At 37.7% G+C, this 20,635-nt stretch overlaps 2 protein-coding genes across 2 annotated transcripts in view; one reads left to right on the top strand and one right to left on the bottom strand.

Moving 5' to 3' along the window:
• Nucleotides 1-4,824, top strand: part of esama (endothelial cell adhesion molecule a) — a 39,110-nt gene extending 34,286 nt beyond the window's left edge. The window contains exons 5-7 of the mRNA XM_026941822.3: nucleotides 116-238; nucleotides 822-954; nucleotides 1,751-4,824. Coding sequence (XP_026797623.3) covers nucleotides 116-238; nucleotides 822-954; nucleotides 1,751-2,204 — 710 coding nt within the window. The 3' untranslated portion in view covers nucleotides 2,205-4,824. The remainder of the gene's footprint in view (nucleotides 1-115; nucleotides 239-821; nucleotides 955-1,750) is intronic.
• A 141-nt stretch (nucleotides 4,825-4,965) lies between these two features.
• On the bottom strand, nucleotides 4,966-17,889 carry fez1 (fasciculation and elongation protein zeta 1 (zygin I)). Its single transcript, XM_026941823.3, has 10 exons — nucleotides 17,580-17,889; nucleotides 14,400-14,784; nucleotides 11,132-11,231; nucleotides 10,296-10,382; nucleotides 8,899-9,067; nucleotides 8,030-8,304; nucleotides 7,178-7,258; nucleotides 6,967-7,042; nucleotides 5,989-6,054; nucleotides 4,966-5,824 (listed from the first exon to the last, which is right to left on the bottom strand). Exons 2-10 carry the CDS (start codon nucleotides 14,732-14,734, stop codon nucleotides 5,808-5,810), a joined length of 1,206 nt encoding a protein of 401 aa, XP_026797624.1. The 5' UTR covers nucleotides 14,735-14,784; nucleotides 17,580-17,889; the 3' UTR covers nucleotides 4,966-5,807.
• Nucleotides 17,890-20,635: the final 2,746 nt, after the last annotated feature.

The raw sequence follows: 20,635 nt of genomic DNA, 5'->3' as shown, positions 1-20,635 counted from the left end.
ACCAGACTGTTCTGAAATGATTAATCTGAAAAAAATGCTAATGCACTCAGTTTACGCAGCATGTACAAGATGGAAAGATCACCCAGACATTGCGTGAATGTTTGTTCCCTTTCAGATGAGGCTGCGGGCACCCTGAAGCTGAATAACCTGAGTAGCAACATGTCGGGGAAGTACGAGTGCACAGCCTCCAACTCTGCAGGAGAGGCCAAGTGTTACATCAACCTGGAGGTCATCACCTGTAAGTCTTACTGTCTGTGTGTTTCCGTGTTGGATTTTATGTTGTCTTATACATTCTCCTTTCTCATCAAACCATAGTGGCAGATAACAAAAAAACACCAGATACTCACAGACACAGTTAAATGCATGGATAGTATTTTGTTCTATTAGAAAACATTCAGACCAGCTACTGCAATTCTTTATAATTGTGTGTTTCTGTAGATATGTCTTTAAATTTTCCACTCTTTTATAAAAATTCCACTAATCAGCAAAATCAACAAAATGCAACTCATTCCACATTCCCATAAACTACTATTATGTGAATATTTGTAAAACAAGTAACGTGGTAACATAATCAAAAGAGCAAACCAAACATAGTTATGGAAAGAGTAGAACACACACTCAGTACATCATTATTTATTTGAAAAATCTTTTCCCTTACTGGATCACTTTTGCAGTTTGTTTGTTTTTTCTCCTAAATTTGTACTCAGTCACACTTTTTTATTTTAAATATGTTAAAAAAATTTGTTACCATATTAGATATGTTTAAAACAATTTGACAGAAATGCCACTTAAACAGTATACGTATTGTTCCTCTTGACTAGCAACTAATGCTGGGGTGATAGCTGGCGCCACGGTGGGTGCACTGGTGGGCCTCATCCTCATCATCCTTGTCATCGTTTTCTTGTGGACACGGAAAAGGAAGGACACGGAGGATGATCTGGCCAATGATATTAAGTAAGATTCACTGCTACTTATATGCCACCTTATATGGGTATATCAATATCTAGTCCTATATTTAAATGCAGATCTATTTTCTGTGGTGTTATTCACAGTGGGCATGACACGCAGGTCGCCATAAGTAAAAATGATTGCTCTCGAGTAATGTGGTAGCTCTCGATAGTTCTATGAAAATAGTAGCGTTTAGCTTTTTAAAGAACAAATGTACTTGATGAATATTAGAGAAGATTATAAATTAAATTGTTTTGATACATTTTTTTAAGACTTACCTTCAGTACACCTTCATCCCACCTGGATAGGAGATTTGTACATAAGAGCTGCTGTTGTAATCATACATACTGTCCTGTGTTCATCCCAGGTCTCTTATGCACAATATACTCATCCTTTCAACACACTTTTCAAGTCCTGTTTGACTTGATAGTATATAGTTGTAGAACAGTAATGATTTAGAATCCCACTATCTGGTGTCACCCAGGAGAGGATGGGTTCTCTTTTGAGTCTGGTTCCTCTCAAGTTTTCTTCCTCAGATTGCCTCACTTGCTTGCTCATTAGGGATCTAAATTAGGAATTCTGTAAAGCTGCTTTGTGCCAGTGTCTATTGATAAATGCACCATACAAATAAAACTGAACTGAATTAAATTACTGAAAGTAAAGTGCATTCTACTAGTTTTCTATTATTCTTTTTGAAAATAAAGTTTGAATTTGTAGTATATGCTGTGGTATCAAAATCTAATATTTCAGCTTGTAGTTCTCAGTAAACTGAAACACTTATTTAACCGTGTGCCTTAAACAGGGAGGATGCTCAGGCCCCTAAGCGTGTCTCATGGGCGAAGAGTGGCACAGGCTCTGACATCATCTCCAAAAACGGCACGCTGTCATCCGTCCGCTCCAGCCCTCTACCTCACGACACACACGACCACCACAGCCACCATTACCCTATCACACAACCCACCTCTGACACAGCCTCCATCATCACAGGCAGCACAAGCTACCAGCCCCGACCTGCAGGCATCTCCAGCACCCCAGAACACGCTCTGCCCGGCTACAACACCAACGCCATGGCGCCACGCAATCCCCCAGCACCCTCCAGTTCCAACGGAGGCTCCCTACCCAGGACTGCAGCTCTTCAGCCTCCGACCTCACGCTATGTTCCTGCCCCGAGTGGAGTGAGCGCCGCCAACCTCTCCCGCATGGGAGGCGTGCCCATTATGGTTCCTGCACAGAATCAAGCCGGTTCTCTCGTCTAGGGCTGAAGTGGTTTAGCTGTTTAGAGTGCCCCCTGCTGGAACTCATACTGGAAATGACTGAATGTGGAGGTGGTTTTATAAAAGGGAAGAGCTTTGAGAGTCTTTTCACTGACTGTCCTGAAAATGCGCAGTATAATGTAATCTTATTTACAGAAATGAATTTTTTATGTTTTATATATAGATATAAAACCATTGTTTTAATTACATCAGTTCTATTATTTAATACATTCACTATCTTTTTTACAATGTTTTTCAGGAAAGTTACAGAAAGTCTGCTCTTGCTGTGAAGTGACTGACACACACACACACACACATTACTCCTCACTGTTAGCTAGAATGACTTTTTTCATTTATGTGTTAAATATGTTAAAACATCTAGATAGAAATGTAGGTCTAGTACACATTATTTACATTTTTATGTAAAATCTTTTTATATTAACATTCCTTATTTGTACATAACCATCAACAAAACCAGAGGAAAAATAAAAGAACTGAACTGGCTGTTTTTGGATTAAGTGGAGAAAAATGTGTCTTTAAGTGTACTGTGGCAAAATACATATAGGAAAAAGAACATCCCAAGTACATATTTCATTTTTAGAAATATAGCTGTCGTAGTGTTTTTCAATATAGACTGTTGAATTTTGTATATACAAATATTAATGTAGTTATTTAGCCCTTTATTTTCATGCTGCCAAGCAGATATAGTAGTAATGATGTATAGTATGTGAATGATGGATTAGAAACACTATTCTACCTGAAACTTTAAATATTTGTTTCTATTCAACTATGGTGGGCTTTTCCACACATGAATTAATTCAAAACACTGAACTGTATATTAAACTGATAAAATGTTTGGATCAGATATTTTGGAGAATAACTATAACTGGGGCAGGCCAGGTGCAGGGGATCCATAGAGAAGACATTCTTTTTGATCCAAATATTTAGGTTTTGTCTCAGGCTTTTTTATTATACACTCGCATGCCACAAAATTGGGCAGGTGAAGATAGAAAAAAGACCAGGATGGAAAAAGACCAACCACAGATTCCTGTTCTTGGCTGAAAGGAGTGGAACCTGATGTGTTGTAGAACCTGATGTCATCGCCCATCAGCCCCAAGGTTTGGCGTGTTGAGTGTTCTGAGATGCTTTTCTGTTCACCATGGATGTAAAGAGTGGTTATTTGAGTTATCATAGTCTTCCTATCGACTCAAACCCAGTCTGGCTATTCTCCTCTGACCTCCCTCATCAGCAAGGCCTTTCTGTCTACAGAACTGCTGCTCACTGGATGTATTTGGTTTTTCACACCATTCTGTGTAACAATAATGTCACAGTCAAAGTCACCAAGATTGCATTTTTCCCTCATTCTGATGTTTATGTGGATATTAACTGAAGTTCTCTCAAATACTGATTTTTTCCCTCCAATTTGTTCACCATCCACTTCTCACCCAGCCAGCTCTCCCCTATTATGCAACATCTACCAGCCAGGGACAGTGAAGACTAACCAGTTCTTCTCTGAGAAACATAAAACCAGCCAACTATCTTTTTGAACTGCTGCTCATGCTGTATCACAGGGCGGGATAACACCCACCTTAACATAGATGAGCTCATGGGTGACCACAACTGGCTAATGTTGCTGTGATTGACAGGGGAGAAAGAATATACCATCCCACCCATCCAGATTTGGCTCCCTTTGCTCCAGGCCAGCTGTGACATAATCGAGATTCAAACTCACAATGATAGGGGGACCACTTTTCTGTTCTGCCACTCAGGAGCAGTATCTGTATATGATTTCATGCATTGCAATACTGCCATATGATGGGCTGTTTGATTAATTGCATGAAAGGGCAGGTGTACTGGTGTTCCTTTTACAGTGGCTGGTGAGAGTATATAGCAGGCATTTTAATTAAAATAATCATTTACCATTCATGGTTTAGTACATAAATCTAATTTGGAAATATCAGAGAGAGATAAAAAAAACTGCAGTGTGTTCTGACTGCATGGTTATCAGAAATCACACTACTAGTCCTTTAGGATAGATAGCATAGTATGACTTTTGTTCAAACTCAACCCAAATTAATAGATGGTTATAATAAAAACCAAACTGTGTCAATGTCTCAACAGCGATGTTAGAATGATCTAACTTTCCACTGGAGAGAGAGGCAGGTCTTTATATCATATACATGCCAAAATAGTGTGGTCCTTTTACCATTTTCCTCATGAAATCTTTACAGAATTCTGTACTGCTAATAATTATGCCATTTGCTATAAGAAAACTGAAGTGTTTTAAACTTGCAATTATATTGTAATGATATAATTATATTGCAGTGTTTTAAACCACTTCAAATATTATGTTGTACTTTATTATATTATTGCCTGCAGGATGTTTTTGTATTTTTTTAAACAATGATCTAACAAGCACTTGTGTGAGTGTATTGATTTACTGTGTATTGCCAGTCTTATAGTGTGTATGTACATAGCACAGATTGAATATATAGACATTTAATAAGGTGCACTGTCTTCTAGAGCATCTTGAACTGTTATGTATATGGGACATCTTCTGTACATGGAACTGAGGATACTTTGTATTGACATTTTTAATTAAATGAAAACTGACTTTAAGAGATTTTTTTTTGCATGAACTCCTAGGAAATGCTAAATAGCTTGTTTGTAATTTCTTTTTGTTACAGTAACAAGAACAGGCATTCAACTAAAGCAGCAAAGAGAAAGAATGAAGAATGAAAGAGAAAAAAACATAAACTAGGGGTTTTTTTTCACAGGGTTTGACATTTATTTGGACTTTTACTCAGCCAAACTTTACTTTCCTCCATGCCCCGTAATAAACAAGAAATATATACATTAAGGATATGCTCATATCATGGCATAGATGACACTAAATGACACTAACTCAAGGTGGAAAGTGGACTCTCTGGTGATAATGATTGACATGATTAGTGATTTAAAAAAAAAAAAAAACATGATATTCTCAAACAAATTCTTCATGGTCAAAAAAATAACAGAAGAAAATAAGTGGCCTCTGGTTATCAGTGGGTGTTTTTCTAGAAATTAGCATTAATACGAACATTAAAACATGCTATCTACTAAGATGAAGCCACGGTACAGAAACAGCAAAAAGCAGAAGGTGACTGATGGACAGATTAGTCACTAATGTGCTCAAACCTCCCTCGATGCACCTGCGAACACCTCTGAACAGACAAGAAGAAACATAGCGCCCTCTTGTGGGCTTATCTTAAAAAAAAGAGAGAGGAATAGAGAATACCTGATCAATGATGGAAACGGATTCTTATTTGTCTGTTTCCTCCTAACATGCTCCATATGGCTTTTGGCCCATTGTAAAGTATACAAAAAAAATAGGAAAGCACCGGGCTCTGCTGTACTGGCCTTGTGGATATGTGCACACGCAGGAAGGACAGTGAGATGAGCTGGATTAAGCTAAGCGAAAGGGAGGATGGTTAGATTTTAAGGGTCCCTTGTTGATGAAAGGGTTAAGGAGCTCATGCAGCTGGGACTGAAGCACAGAGAGAGAGAGTGTGAGGCAGACCCCAGCCTTCCTCACAGCCCCACAGACAGGACAGCACACACAGCTGCTTACGTGGGACACAGAACTGAGGAAACAAACAGAAATCAGACTGTTAGTATAAAAGTACAGCAAAAATCCTTTAGGAAGTGATAAGTCTGAACATTCTTTCTTTTCTACAGAGGTGAGATTACACTGAACTCAAATGTATCAGGAAAAAGAAAATCTGAAAAGTGTTTGAATGATGTTCACCTTTCAGTATGTAGTCAGTGAGCAGGGTGGGGACTTTCTCACTGTCCTCCTTCATGGCATAAAGGACTGATAGAAAGGAAGAAGAGAAGGATGACAGTGTCAGTGGTTATATGCATGAGAAATAAACCTTGCATTTACCTTCTACATTGTATTTAGTTGTCTCTAATCAACTTCAAGTTATATTAAAGGAAAAATTCACCCTGAACATCTTAATAAACTTTCTAATTAACAGGTGATCTTTAACACTATGAAATTCTGAGTTTGTTTTTTGTTTGTTTATGTTGTTGTTGGTAAACAAACTAATATCACTTTGATCAACTGTTTCCTACATTACCCACAATGCCATTTGGTTATATGCTGCTAGTGGTGCCAGTGAACTTTTAAGTGCTTTAGTCTTTAGTCCTTTAGTCTGTCCAGCTCTCTCTCCTCCCCATCTGTACATTCTGCTCAAACAGATCAGGTTACGAAGCATCGACATTAATGTTAATATCACCATCAACGTCATTGTGCTTGTCATCTCATAGATCACTAACTAGCCAAGCCAATTCTCTATTGCAACTCCGTTTCCTGTAACTGCACTGCATTCTGGAACTATGAGTTTAATTTTTTGCTCCACTACATCTATGCTGGATTTCTCATTAATACACCACTGAACATAAAAAAATGTTGAGTGCAAAAAGAAACTGTTGTTCTTTAATTCTGAGGAGGTAAAATGGCAAAACCTGACTGTTATTGCTTAACACCACTGCGATATCAGCGTGGCACGCAGCCACTAACTTCTCACGGAAAGAATGAAAATACACCACCAACCAACAAAGTAGCACCAGAACCACTGATATTTCAATTTAAACCTGTTTAATGTGTTTCAGGGTGGAGGTTTCCTGTAAACGCACAGTTTTATTAAAGGCATTTAAAGTAGTATAAAATGATATGTACCTACACACTGTTCAAGACCAAGCACATCACCTTTACACTTACTTTTTGTCAGCATTTGAAGTTCCTCAACAGATGGAGCAGCTCCTTTCTTCTCATATGGGATCACTGTGTTTAGATACTGCATAAAGCAGATAAAAACAAAGACTACACTGAGAGGAACATAGCTAACACTGTCTCATATCCACAGAATAACGGGTATTCTATCATGTTTGCAATGCACACACCATTACATTGCACTGTAATGCTTCCTCACCTGTCTGTCCATCCCTGAGTTTCCAAATGTCTGTCTGATCCCCGTCTGCAGGATGTTAGACAGACCCTCCATACTGAAACGCTGCAAATATTCAGACATGAAACAGTTCACTCTTAGATATTTTTATATATATACATTGCTTTAGATCACTTGTTTGTTACCTGAACCCCTTCAACCTAAAATATTTGCCTTAAATATCACCTGAGACTTTAAGTACGTTAAGATGAAGTGAAACTATCGCATTAACCTTCCCATAGTCAAGATTACAGTCATACTGAAAAAAAATGCAACTAGTTTTCCATCAAACTGATCTCATGCAACATCCATAAATATTTAAATAAGCAAAAGTAATTTTACTGGATTTCATATAAATGAAGTTAGAAAAGAAAAGACCAAATCAACACTGATAGTAATGTGATGCTTTATGAAGTGTGATACACAACCATAGCTAGAACATGTTAGGAATTTGTTTACAGCAACAGTGCAGACAGCGTGAGCTGAACCTACACATGATGAGGCAGAAACGTCTGTGTAAGCTTCCTCTGCTCTTCCTGTAAGTGCTAAGTGCAGTTTAAGTTAATGGATGTGAGGAGGTCCATTAACCAGAGACATACAGACAATGCACTCTGACTTCAGAAAGCACCTCAGCTCGTTTACTTTCACTCAATCTCTCACACACGTACAAACAATACAATCAATTTAGTGTATACAATTCACCTACTGTGTGGCGGCCAAGCGTAGCCATGTGTAACTTGTATTTTAATATAAATATTTAATACTATATTTAAAACTATTTAATAGTGTTCTCCCTCTCTTTCTCTCTCTATCTGGTCCTCTCTCACAGACACACACCTTCATTGGCATGCTGCCGGTCTTCTCGGATCGGCCGGACCCCTGCAGGCTCATGGCCTTGTCCCTGCGCCGGCGCTTGCTGAGCTCCCTCTGCTCCTTCTGCCGGTTCTGCACCTCCATGAGGGCCGTGATGAAAGTATTCTTCACCTCCTTCTCAAACTCGAGCTCGTCTCTCCGTGCCAACTGAGCCACCAGTTCCTCCGAGTACTCCCTCACTGCCATCTCCACACGACCCAGCAGCTCCAGCAGATCCGAGCTCGGCATCAGCCTTAATCCTAAGAATAAGATGATTCTTTTTCAGTGCAACACAAGACTTAGGTTAGGCATTAATGCAGGTTCTCAGTTCTGGAGATTTGGCTATTTGTGGTTCTTCACATCACAACAAGAGAGTGGTATTTTTTATGTAGTGCAGCGCTGATGCAGATGTCTGCTTTCAGTCAAGAAGCTCCGTAAGTGTGATTGAATTAGGTTTACAAAAAGCCCTGAAGAAAAGATGTTTTCAGCTAATGGAATATACCGTATCTATTACACTGATCTTGTGTTACACACTGACAAAGACATAGATATTGTTTTACTCTTATTGTAATTTAAGACAAAATGTTACCTTTTGTCTGTTTGGTCCACATCAGTCTTATTTTATTTATTTGTTGCAGGAATATAATTACGTATTGATTCCTATGCTTATGCTAATACTGCACTGTTGCTACACAAATCTTATTTGATAAAGCAAACTGACAAATCCAGCTTTGTTAGAAACTAGCAACAATATAGTAAACACACTAGCTAACTGTAGTGAAAATAGCTCATTTGAGTTAAAGCACAAGAAGATATGATTGTGCACAGCCATTATATCAAAGAGGAAGTGTGACCTTCGTAGGAGCAGTTGTTGTTGTTGGTGGCCTGAGACAGCATGCGGATCTCCTCCAGGAGAGAGGGGTTAGTCTTAGGGGAGGAGATTCCGCTTTCTTCCTCCTCCTCTTCTTCCGTCTCGCCTGGGTCAGGAGAGTTCTCCATCATCTCAACAATCTCCTCTATCACCTGATAAAAGTGTTCAGATTTTTCAGATTCAAAACAAAACAAAACAAAACAAAAAAAACTTAACTCCGTTATACTGACACATGCGAACGTTCTTTGCGATTAAGTAAGGAATAAAACATAAGGGGGTGTTCTGTTATCAGAAATAATTAACAAAGGGGTGGTGTGATATGGACAGACACAAATCAGTTGCCAACCTGAAGTTATTATTTTCCTAAAAAAACACTTCCTAATGTATTTTATTCCTCTAATTATACCACACCAATTTGCCAATTATAATTTATCAATGAATGACACATCATACTTTTTAACCATTTATAGTTACATTTAATGTTGTAGAACATCCATGCGAAAAGTTAGGTCCTGTTATTGCTTACATCAGAACAGCTAAAAACATTATCTCACTGGTCTCTCTTGAAGTTAGTAAGACCAAAAAAAAAAAAAAAAACATAGCTTATCATGTTACTGAGAAACTGAAAAGTATCAAGTCCTCTGTCCTGAAGACTCTCCGAAACCTATCGACTGCTACAAAGCACCTACACCTGAGACTCCTTCTATACATGTTAAATAAATGTCTCCTTACAGAAAGCTTCACCATATCAACAATTAGATGTTTATTAGATGTTAAGTTTATTATGAGCCTTAGATTTTGTAGATCATCCCTCCATACAAGTCCTAGTTAATACTGTAAGTACTTACTATAGAAACAATAATGTGTTAGAATTACTGTAGTAATATTAACCTGAAATTTGAATTATAAATATTGTTATAGCAAATTAGTCAACACCTTCTGACTAATCAGATGGACAGTGCTGTGGTATAAAACCACTGGCAACCTAGTTATAAATATTACTTTAAATAAGTTAAATATGGGCATGATGCGTTAAAACAACTCCTTTATTTAAGAGTCATTTCCTATACTTAACTGATATCAGGCTAACTCCTTCACAATTTCCACAGTAAGTTGCTTTTCCAGAATGACTGCTTATATTGACTCAGCTAGGAGAAATAAATCATTACATCAGAATAAAGCACACCATTAAGGCTAAGGTGCTGTTGTTAATCTTAACCACCTCTATTAGCGATACAATTCTGAAATAAAGTTAGCACTTATACTCCTTAGTAATCAGTTGGAACTACACTGCCATCATAAATCAAGCTGGTGGCTTTCCATCATAAATCCATCATCAGGAAGTGTTTAGTGGAGGCCGAGGAGTCGGGAGCATCTCACCTGGTCAGCTGTGATGAGAGGTTCTTCAGTCAGACAGTTGGCATTTTCGTTCTTTTCATTCATCTCCTCCTCCTCTTTTTCGTGTATCTATAAAAAGTAGGGTAGAAACATGGTTGTTATGACAACGCTCAGCTCAAGTCTGCTAGTATTACCGTCATCCTGACACGTGACAAATGGCAGAGTGGAAGGGCAAATGACTCTACATTATTCCATTATTATGTTGCCTAATATGTTGAGTGCTGCTGAACATTTTTGCTACAGCCTAGTGTACATTTGATGAATGGTGTCTAATGGAAGGTCTTTTTAAATTCTGCTGAACTTTTATAAACAGACAGCTTTCCAAGTGCTCAATGTGTGACAGATGTAGTCAAAATAACTGTTCATCTACGCTTTTTTCAGTGTTTAATGATTTGTTTTTGTCTGGATATAATAATAAAAAAAATTACAATTTGTGGGTGGGGGAAAAAGAAGCCAGGCTTCAGAGCAAAAACACGATCAAGCTGCCATTCTACTGGAAATCACATGCCTGGGCTGACGAACTTAAAGTGATTTTGCTGCTTGTTATAATCTGTACAGAACGTAATAAGTCAGGTGTTGAAGAAGAGACAAGGCTTTGTTTCAATTCCAAAGCGAGAGTAGAAGAAGCAATCTTTTCTTAGAGACATCCTTTGAATACAAATGGTGTTAATAATCTTGTATTCCGAGAGATATTTGAGGTTTTTTGAGTAATACCATCAGACAAATATATAACGTTACAGGACATTATATGCATTTCCACTGACAGTTTTAATCTAATACTTTGTTAGAAGAAATGACCAGAGAAATAGCTCACTTACTTCATCATCTGAAAGGTTGCCATTCAGTGTCTCTGAATTCGGGCCATCCCAGCTGGACACAGAGGACGGCAAATAGTTATCAGTCAGAGCGTCCCACACACTGCAAACACAAACACACACAATTATATACACAAATCAACCTTTAAACACACAACACAGAGACCACATGCATACTATTAGGCCTAGTTAAAGAGAAATATGGCTTTTTGGTGAAATTTGTCCACATCAGTTGGTGATAAAGTTAATATTGATAATAAGATACACAGTGTTTTTTGTCAAATTCATCATCTCCATCAACTACATTCACCTAACAGAATGAATGACACAGTTTTCCAGGAGCGTGCATCTGTCCATACATATCAATACTGCAGTCCAATCAGTCAGAGAACAAGCCCTCATTCACAATCACATAAACTCACAGAAAACCCTCACAAAAGGCCACTGGGACACCACAACAGGGACAAACTGGTACTGGTACTGATCTACTGTCTGCCCATAGCATCTGAAAGCAGCTGACTAATCTACAGCCAGACCAAACAAATGTTCACTCTCTGTTTTCAAGTAACTGCACAAAACTTTGTGTTCATGTGCCACAAAACCATATTGTGAGTACTGGTACTAGAGCATTATTTTAGGAGTTCAACATATGGCATTTATGTCTGAAACCATGATGCAGAATATGTAATGCAGGATGATGATTAAACTGTGAAGTGTACAAAATCACACTAATTCTAGCCCCTATATTTAGCAGGCACAGCTGGCTTGGCTTCACGCCAGAAATATATCTAGGCTCATGTTCCTAAAGTTATTGGCTATTTGAGAAATTTCACCTCAGGATGTTTTGGAGTGATCATCAGATAATTTTTTTTACACTATTCAATTACAAAATCACTACACGATTAAAATTACAATCAACAATTATGAGTGTTATTAACAGAAGTATCCATTTATATTCATCAAGACTAAGTTGCCAATTAGCCACAAATGCATCATTACTAGTCTATACACAAGCACCTTATCTCTCGCTTGATAATTATAATGAACATTAGGCTAGTTAATGTCACTTCCTTTGATGTTAGAGCCAGATTGTTTAGTTGGCTCTTTATTAGATAATGGTCCACCCAGTGCGACAGTGGTCATTTTCTTTCCACTACAGCTGAGCTCTAAAAGCTAAAATGCACTGGGAAGAGCATTTTAAGAAGTAAATAAGACTGCTGCTATAATACACAAACATATCACACTGAAAGTCAAAAACACTAAGGAAAAAAGTAGCAAATCAGTGTTTCAGCCATGTGCATAGATGTAACTAATTGAATAAAAGTGTGTGTAAGTGTGTGGATAGGAGATGTTGTAATGGCCCACTGTGTTCCCACTGAGCACCGACTGACCAGACATGCCCATAGATGTACATTAGTGGGCTAGTATGTCCTGACATAAATCGACCCATTAAAAATGCTGTTGCTGGACTATTTTAGTTTCGTCATCATCTCAGTTGATTTGTCCCCTTAATATATTAATATACTCGGTTCATATTAAAGTGTGCATATAACCACAATTGCTGTATATGTAATATCTTCAAATAAATGTGCTAAAAACTCAAATCTAGACAGCCCATAATCATAAACAAAACAGGTTTGTGCTCACTGGGTTGATTAATATCTTTTCAGTGTTCATGTATTCAAAAGCATGCTACTAATATTAATTAAAATACTAAAATTTACTACATAACTGCTACACAATGCTACACAAGATTCACAATTCAGGAGGCTTACACTATATAGCAAGTGTTTGGATTAGGATTGCTGATCAAGGATCTAATAAAGGTTTATAATGACCACAAAATTGTTCCTTTATGCAAAATCTATATGAAAAATAAGACAGTGTACATACTTTTGTACAGTGCAAAAAAATAAAAGTACGATCTCTGCATTGCATCTTGAAGAAATCACTAAACTAATGCTCTTGGATTGATCTAATCAACTGAACAGTGACCGACTGCACACGAGGAACGATGTAGATCAGCAGAATTTGAACAAGGCCCATGATATGAACAGAGTGTGCCGTTATGAAGGAAAGGGACTGGTGTGTGTTTGTGTGTAGGTGGGAAGAGGTGTGGTGTCTGTTCCCAGGCCTGCCTATATTCATTTCCTACATCATGCTCCTGATTCTCCAATTTAGTGAGAAGTGAGTAATGTGCCGTTTTAAACACAGCGCTAGTCTAGATGGAGGGCGTGTTTTGTGCTGAATTCGGTAAACAGGCACAGATTTGTGTGGGACTGATTCAGGCCAAGAACAGGAGCCACAGGGAAGAACAACACATCACAGCAGGAGCCTCCGAGTAAAACTGGTACATGCGGGCCAAAAACTGACTCAGAGCTCAATAAGCCGTCAAACAAGCCTTCTGTGCTTAACAACTGCAATTCCCAGTGACACGAACATATGGTCGAAGCTCTGAGGAGACTATAAACTAGGAGGATTGATAACATGAGATTACTGAGAGGTAACACAAGTATGTAAGTATCAATCATTTGACTAAAAAGAGAAACAAGATGCTGTGTAGTAAGCAGCTGTGTTGATACAGTGCCTCGGAAGCTTGCTGCACTATGAAAAAATAACAGGTAATCTATCATTTTATAGATTTTTTCCTTTTCCTTTTTTGCTGACAAAATGTAATTCAGAAAACAGCCATCTTCTCAGTTCTCAATGAAGCTGTTATTGATACACTGCATTGATACATATTCAAATTTTCCCTCTGTGAGTTTGGATTGAATAGCACACCCAATACACCAATGTGCTATATTTAGATTTTTATATTCCAAACCCTGAGATCTAGCAAATGAAGAGCAGCATGAAAACAACTGGGTGACAGAGACAGGCCTGGACAAACAAAAACTCTCAGGTGTACATAATTTACAAATATGAATTAAATATTTCAGGACTGTACACACATAGAAATATACACACAAGGGATGTACTGCATTTCCATGTTGTTTGATAGAGACCTGGACATCACACATGAGCTCATATCGCTAGCTGCTGAAACTAGGTAAAATACAACAGTGTTTACTACAGACACCAATTTGCTATAAAGGCATACAGTTAATCAGGGACATCCAATGCTCTGGAAATATATTACAGGAGTATTTATATACATTTACATACATTTTGTGAATATTGATTAAATATTATGTTATTACTATGGGTAAAATCTTATATGAAAAAGTCATGCCATATATAAATCTATAATAGAGAGTGAAAAAACACTCACTCTTCATCCTGCAGTCGCTCCTCATCCTCCTCTGCGTGCGACTGATTGCGTACCGGAGCCAGGCCCTCTGTCTTGGTGTTGTAGTTGTGGAAGCACACATTCAGCTTCTCGTCGAACTCGTTCACCAGGTCCTCCATGGACTTGAAACTCATCATCTCTGAGAAGTTCTCCAGTTCGGAGAAGTCCTCCCGGCACAGCGGAGCGAGAGGAATGGTCCCGTAAGGTCGGTGTGGTGCCGGTTCCAGTTCCGGTTCCAGTTCCGGTTCCAGCTCCTCTATCTTGCATGGCCGGAGATCCTCAAACTCCTCATCGAGACAGACAAGCGGTGCCTCCATACTTCTGCCCACGGTCACACGGCCACTTAAAGATCTGTTCGATCACAGCCCTGACCAAGCAAAACATAGGGCTTATTAATTTTTGTACCACAAAAAAAAAAAAATTAGCTCTACACTCTGCATTAAGGTTTTAGTTCGGAAGCACTTAAAGATTAGTGCTCAATGGGAAGCCACTTTAAGTGCAAATATAACACGTTATTTATGCACACAATCTAATTGCTTCTTTTATCTATAACTCACAAGAATGAGAATTCAGTATCGATTATATGTTTACAATCCTAGGACTAGGCTTTAGCTGTGTCTTGAAATGTGGCCCTTTAGGTTTACAGGGAAACCTTATCAGCCGCTCACATACCACTAACAAAACTAAGGAGATAATGTCACACAAAGAGATCCAAATAATTCAACACAGCTCGTGAAATCTTTGCAGTTATTGCCATTGTGTCGATCAAAGCACTTTCTATACCTAAACTGGTATCGTTCAAAATCTCTAATCTTGTAAATATGTGAATATGTTAAACACATGTGAAGGTGCATTGTACAATGTTTATGCCTTGAAATATGACCAATATATAATCATGTTTAAAAAAGAATTACTCAGGTGAGAAATTCACATAGAAAAAAAGAAACCACATGCCCAAAATGTGCAAAAATTTACATGTGACAATAAATGAATTGTGTAAAAATCACGTGAAGATATAAACACAAGCACTACAAGTGAAAAAGGTGTGAAATATATAAAGTATCTAAAAGCCACACGTGTAAATTTGTAATTTCTTTTCTGTTAAGATACTAATGCAAGTTTTGCATGATTCTACATGTACAGCGCATAAAGCAAAATTAAATTTTACTCTAAAGAGCCCTTTGTAGTAAATATATATGTTTTTATTCATACCTTGGTTAATTCATCTGGACTACAGGGGAAACTCAGTGATGAACTCTGGGACTCAGGGACACACTCCAGCAGAAAGTGATTATGCAGAACTAAAGTGATGTTCTTTAAACAAAAGGAAATGCCTCAATCTTACATATGCACAGTTCTATTTGATTTTGATGAGCATTCTCTAGGTATGTCCTTCCCAAAAGTTGGACCTCTAGATTGGACCTTTAGATTCAGGACTATATTTTATAAGACAAACCTTGTAAAGTGCTACCAGAACAGCTATTTATGTGTTCTGAAGTGTGTCACCGTAGTTTAATCTCTAGGTGTCAGAATGATAGTCAAGGAAGTGCTAGGTACACTCCCGGATAACATCATCTTTTCAACACAGCTTGGTTTCTGGCCCAGTGAGGCAACATGAGGTGACATAATACAGTATAAATGCTGGGAAACATTAGATATGATTCTACAGACATTCACTGCAAAAAATAATATTTTGTAGTAAGAATATCTTCAATATAGACAATATAGACAACTAATATTTCTCTATAATAGAATATTTTGAAATATGTATAATATTATTAAGCCTAAAATAAATGTTAATATTATTAAGATTAATACTATTAATCTCTTGTTATTTTTTTACTTATTTCAAGCCACTAATTGTCTGATTATATTGGGAGATAAATTTGCTTATTTCATTTATTTCTAGAAAGTAAAATTATCTGCCAATTTTAAGACAATTTTAAGCATGAAATTAGTAAACAAGTCTAAAAATAGGCTTTATGGTCTTATATTTGTTATATAATGATCTCATAATGACAGATATTAAAGAACTTTTTCTTTATTCAAGGTATCTTTACTTGCTAAGACATCGTTTTTGCAATGAATTAGAAAGGCAGTTTGCATCTTCACTTAATATAATTCATAACCACAATATTTTTTGGTTATGAATATCATATCTGTGTATATGGACAGCAGAAGGAACAAAAATACGTTTTAATATACATTGCCTATGTCTTTCCTTCCAAACAATTACTCAGCAAAAGGACATCAAATGATTCATCCAGTTTTACTGTACAAGGTTATATTAAAGCTAAGGCTTTGACCTTCATATCTACTCAAGTCTAGACTCCTCTGGGATGTGTCTCTTTCTATTTCCATGCCTAAAGCCAAAACACAACACCACCACATTCGAATGAAAGTCAGTGAACAGAAGCAGAGGTTGTGGTGACATGGTAACGAGTAGCTGACCCTGACTCACTCTGCCAGAGAATAAGCATTGTGTAATAATAGATAAAATGTTTAAAAAAAAAAAAAAGAGCAATAGTGGAAACATTATGGAAGGGGGGATCAACTCAACACTTCTGTCTCTGATTTACAAATTAAAAACATGTTCTATTTTTAAATTCCTGCTGCAATATAACGGAATATTATTATTCACATGCATATAACACTTTCACTTGTTAATAAATATATTATTACTGTGTTATATGGTATATTAATTTGTCAATACACAGTGTAATCAGATTCTGTATGCTTCCATACACCTGCCTTGTACAGGAAGAAGATAACAGGCCACGAGCACCAAGCGGAGAAAAAAATATGGCGGCATGAGACGGCTGGAAAAAAACATGACTGACTAAATCCAAGCCACCATATCAATCAAAACACCATGCTAAAGGGAGTGAATAAAATTAAATTATAACATGCCAGAAATCAGAGCTAAGACAGTGATAATATATGTACACTTTGGTGTATGCTGTTAGAAGAACATATGTGTATAAATGGAAAAAATAAATAAATGGAATCTAAAGATGACACAAAAAGGAAGCTGGTGAAAAAGAGGAGGGATAAAAACACTGAATGATAGGAAGGATGGATGAAGATCAATGTTACATGTTCCCTAGAGAGGAAGATGGTGGGAAAACAATAGGGACTGGAAATGTAGGAGAGAGTATTTACCTGCAGTCGAAGCTCTAGTTGTTGTGTAGCAGGCTGGAGACTGGAGAAAGCCCCTCCTAGTCCAAGCAGGTCAGAACCGCACTAGCATCAGCAAATCCCCTGCATGATGAGCAATGGTGCACACTTTCATTTCTCTGTCTCTCACACCGAGAGAAAGCAGCTCTCACAATGGCTGTGCTGTCTCTCTCTCTTTCTCACTCCACTGTTTGTTCAGCGTAAGCTAGCAGAAGCACAGGCGCTCGTCTCCTGATCAGCAAGCAGCAGCAGCAGCAGTAGCCTTGGTCTCCTGACAGAGCCTGCGCATTGCCACGGCAACCGACATCCCATCATTCCCCCTCCTCCACCCCTCCTCAATCTGCTGCTCTCTTAATCCACCTCATTCGCTCACTTTGTCCACGCCTCCAGCCTTCCTCCCCCTTCCTGCCTTATCTCTTTCTATCCCAGGCAGAAAGGCCTCTATATTCATGAAAGAGGAATGAGAGAAAGGAGGGAGGGATGCTGCAAGGCTTCATTCACACCTTCCTCTCTTTTGTCACTTGCCATGTGCCAGGGTGATGACAGAATCCTTCTTTTTCTGCTTCTTTGCTATTCTCAGCACCACTTACAGGCTCAGATTTACAACACTGAAGTGTAACACACACACAGGGGCCATGTAGACAGGCATTTTCACTTCCAAAGCAAAATTATTTCATCAACAGACACAAAAGGATAGACAAAATTTTTAAATTTTTAAAATGGAGTAAAATATTTAAAATGGAGTAAGAAATTTTAACATATGAAAAGAATTTACAGTGGCATTAATCTTATCATTAAAGAAAATTATGTTTCTCTTCATGATTGGATCAACAATGGGAATAATGCATGTGATTTTGATTTTGACTGTTATATTGACCTATAGAATGTAATAACCTAATATGTCAGAAATTTCCATGTTAACCTCCAAGCAAGCTATAAATACAGTCAATAAACCTCCATGTGCATAGTTGAGTTAGGCAGCAAATATGAAGCGATGAAGCATAGAGTCCTCGTATATTCAGACACATCAAAACCCCTCCTCTCTTCTGCCACACTTTATTTACACACACACACACACACACAGAGTACACACATTTATGGTGCTTATCTCTCATAGTATTTCCTCTTAACCCTTGACTGGTCTTAATCTGAACTCTTTGCTTTAAAAAGTACAGGCACAATCATACAGATACACAACTACATGGAAAACTGCAGACAATCTCAAGCCTGAAGAAATAGAGCTAATCCCCCTGTCTTTCACAGATATACTGTAAAGCCATCAATATTAGGTTTCATTTTTGGCATCCACATCAGTATATTTGCTGTTAACAAATGTCTTAAAGTGGATTATTTTGGACTTTTGTGGAACAAAGTGCAAAATACACAGAATGGCATGAACAAGGACTGATTTCTTTCTAACCTAGACTGTAGACTCATGTAAGCCCATCAGTCCCAGTCATGTCATTACACAGAGTGAAGTGCCACCTATACCTGATCTCCAAATGGGTTGATATTTTACACAAGTGTAGCTTTAGTGTTTTTTCAGTTTGAATGAAAGGGTTGTAGCGTTTCTGTTTATCATGTTTGGTATTCAAAGGAAACACTTAAAAAGATCTGGCCTTAAGTGTGTATGCAATAAATGAGACCTCGTGATATAATGCAATCCTCATCCCTATTAGTTTCAGTGTCAAGACAGATTATAGCCTCCTATCTAATATCACCTCCAGCCCTCACTGAGTATAACTGTGTAGCTCTGTGTCTCACTATATGTTTGTGTGTTTGCAGAAAACTGACAATCATGCATATGTTCTAGATTAGGATCTCATCTAACAGACTGTAAACAAAATCCTGTCAAATCCTCACCATGGAGAGAATGTGATCAGAAACAATGGGTTCATTTATAGCACTAAAGCAGACTGTAGCCTCATCTACTGTATGTCTTACCCTACTTCCAGGCACTATTTTATGCATAGTTTTCATGAGTATTTTGCCTTGACACACAAATGCAGTTATACACAATACTGTGTGGAGAGAGAGAGAGAGAGAGAGAGAAAGAGAGAGAGAGAAAGAAAGAGGCCTAAATGAAATCTATACAAATTCACACAATGTGGTCATTATCTGTTATATAGTTTTATCCTATTACACTGTAATTTCCACATGGAACCATGGAATAACATAATAACAAGCTACTCTAAATGTCATGATTTGATCATTAGACAGTAACTTTGTGGCAAAATTCATGTTAAGAGATTTATGAAATACAAATTAACTAGTATGTTCCTAATCAATTTGAAATATGCTTCAAAGAAGTGAAAATAACTCAGTAGAGCTGTAAGGAATGAAATGAAATTTGTTCTAAGCACAAGCACCATGATCAACCCACCTACTGATGTGTTCTGGATTATTTAAACATTTGGATTATATTAGATTTAAAAAAATAATAATAAACCAACCATTTTACATTTTGCACACTCACTTCAATTCTGTTTCCAGAACTATCAAACCAGAAACAGACATCTTGATAAATAATAATGCCAAAATGCTAAATGGATAGATTGCATGAGGCCAAAATGCATAGAGTAATCTTTCTGTCATGTTGTCGGCTTAAATTTCCACATTCATTACATGATGAAGTGTTTAGTGCCTTCATTACATACGGAAATGAGTGGGAGAAATCAGCCAGCCTCCTCAAGGACAAACTGTGATGACCTGATTTTTCCTAAATAGGGACAGGCCCCCCACCACCCTACACACACACACACACACACACACACACACACACACACACACACACCCTCTACAACACAGTCAAAATAGAGCCTGAATGACGGAGAGGCCGCTGTTGCTATAACAACCTGACAGCAACGCTGAGGACTGCACTTGAGCGGTTTCTTTGGTTAGAATTGAAAAGCAGCTCCTTAGCACGTCTCCACGCTGTCGTAGCTTTGCATAAAGTGTTAGTGACAACATCTTTATGGAATTCTTAGCCCACATAAACTTTTACTTTTAAGTGTTACATGTTATGCTTATATAGATTCTTT

Source organism: Pangasianodon hypophthalmus, chromosome 17 (assembly GCF_027358585.1).
Source record: "Pangasianodon hypophthalmus isolate fPanHyp1 chromosome 17, fPanHyp1.pri, whole genome shotgun sequence".
Classification (NCBI taxonomy): Eukaryota; Metazoa; Chordata; class Actinopteri; order Siluriformes; family Pangasiidae; genus Pangasianodon; species Pangasianodon hypophthalmus.
Note: the sequence above shows the minus strand (reverse complement) of the source record. Positions and strands in the feature narration are given on the sequence as shown.

Coding starts and splice junctions, on each gene's coding strand:
- fez1 (XM_026941823.3), bottom strand. CDS start 14,734: ATGGAGGCACCGCTTGTCTGTCTCGATGAGGAGTTTGAGGATCTCCGG. Junction 11,232..14,399: donor GAGCGACTGCAGGATGAAGA/GTGAGTGTTTTT, acceptor TTGTGTTTGCAG/TGTGTGGGACGCTCTGACTG. Junction 7,043..7,177: donor ACTCAGGGATGGACAGACAG/GTGAGGAAGCAT, acceptor TGCTTTATGCAG/TATCTAAACACAGTGATCCC.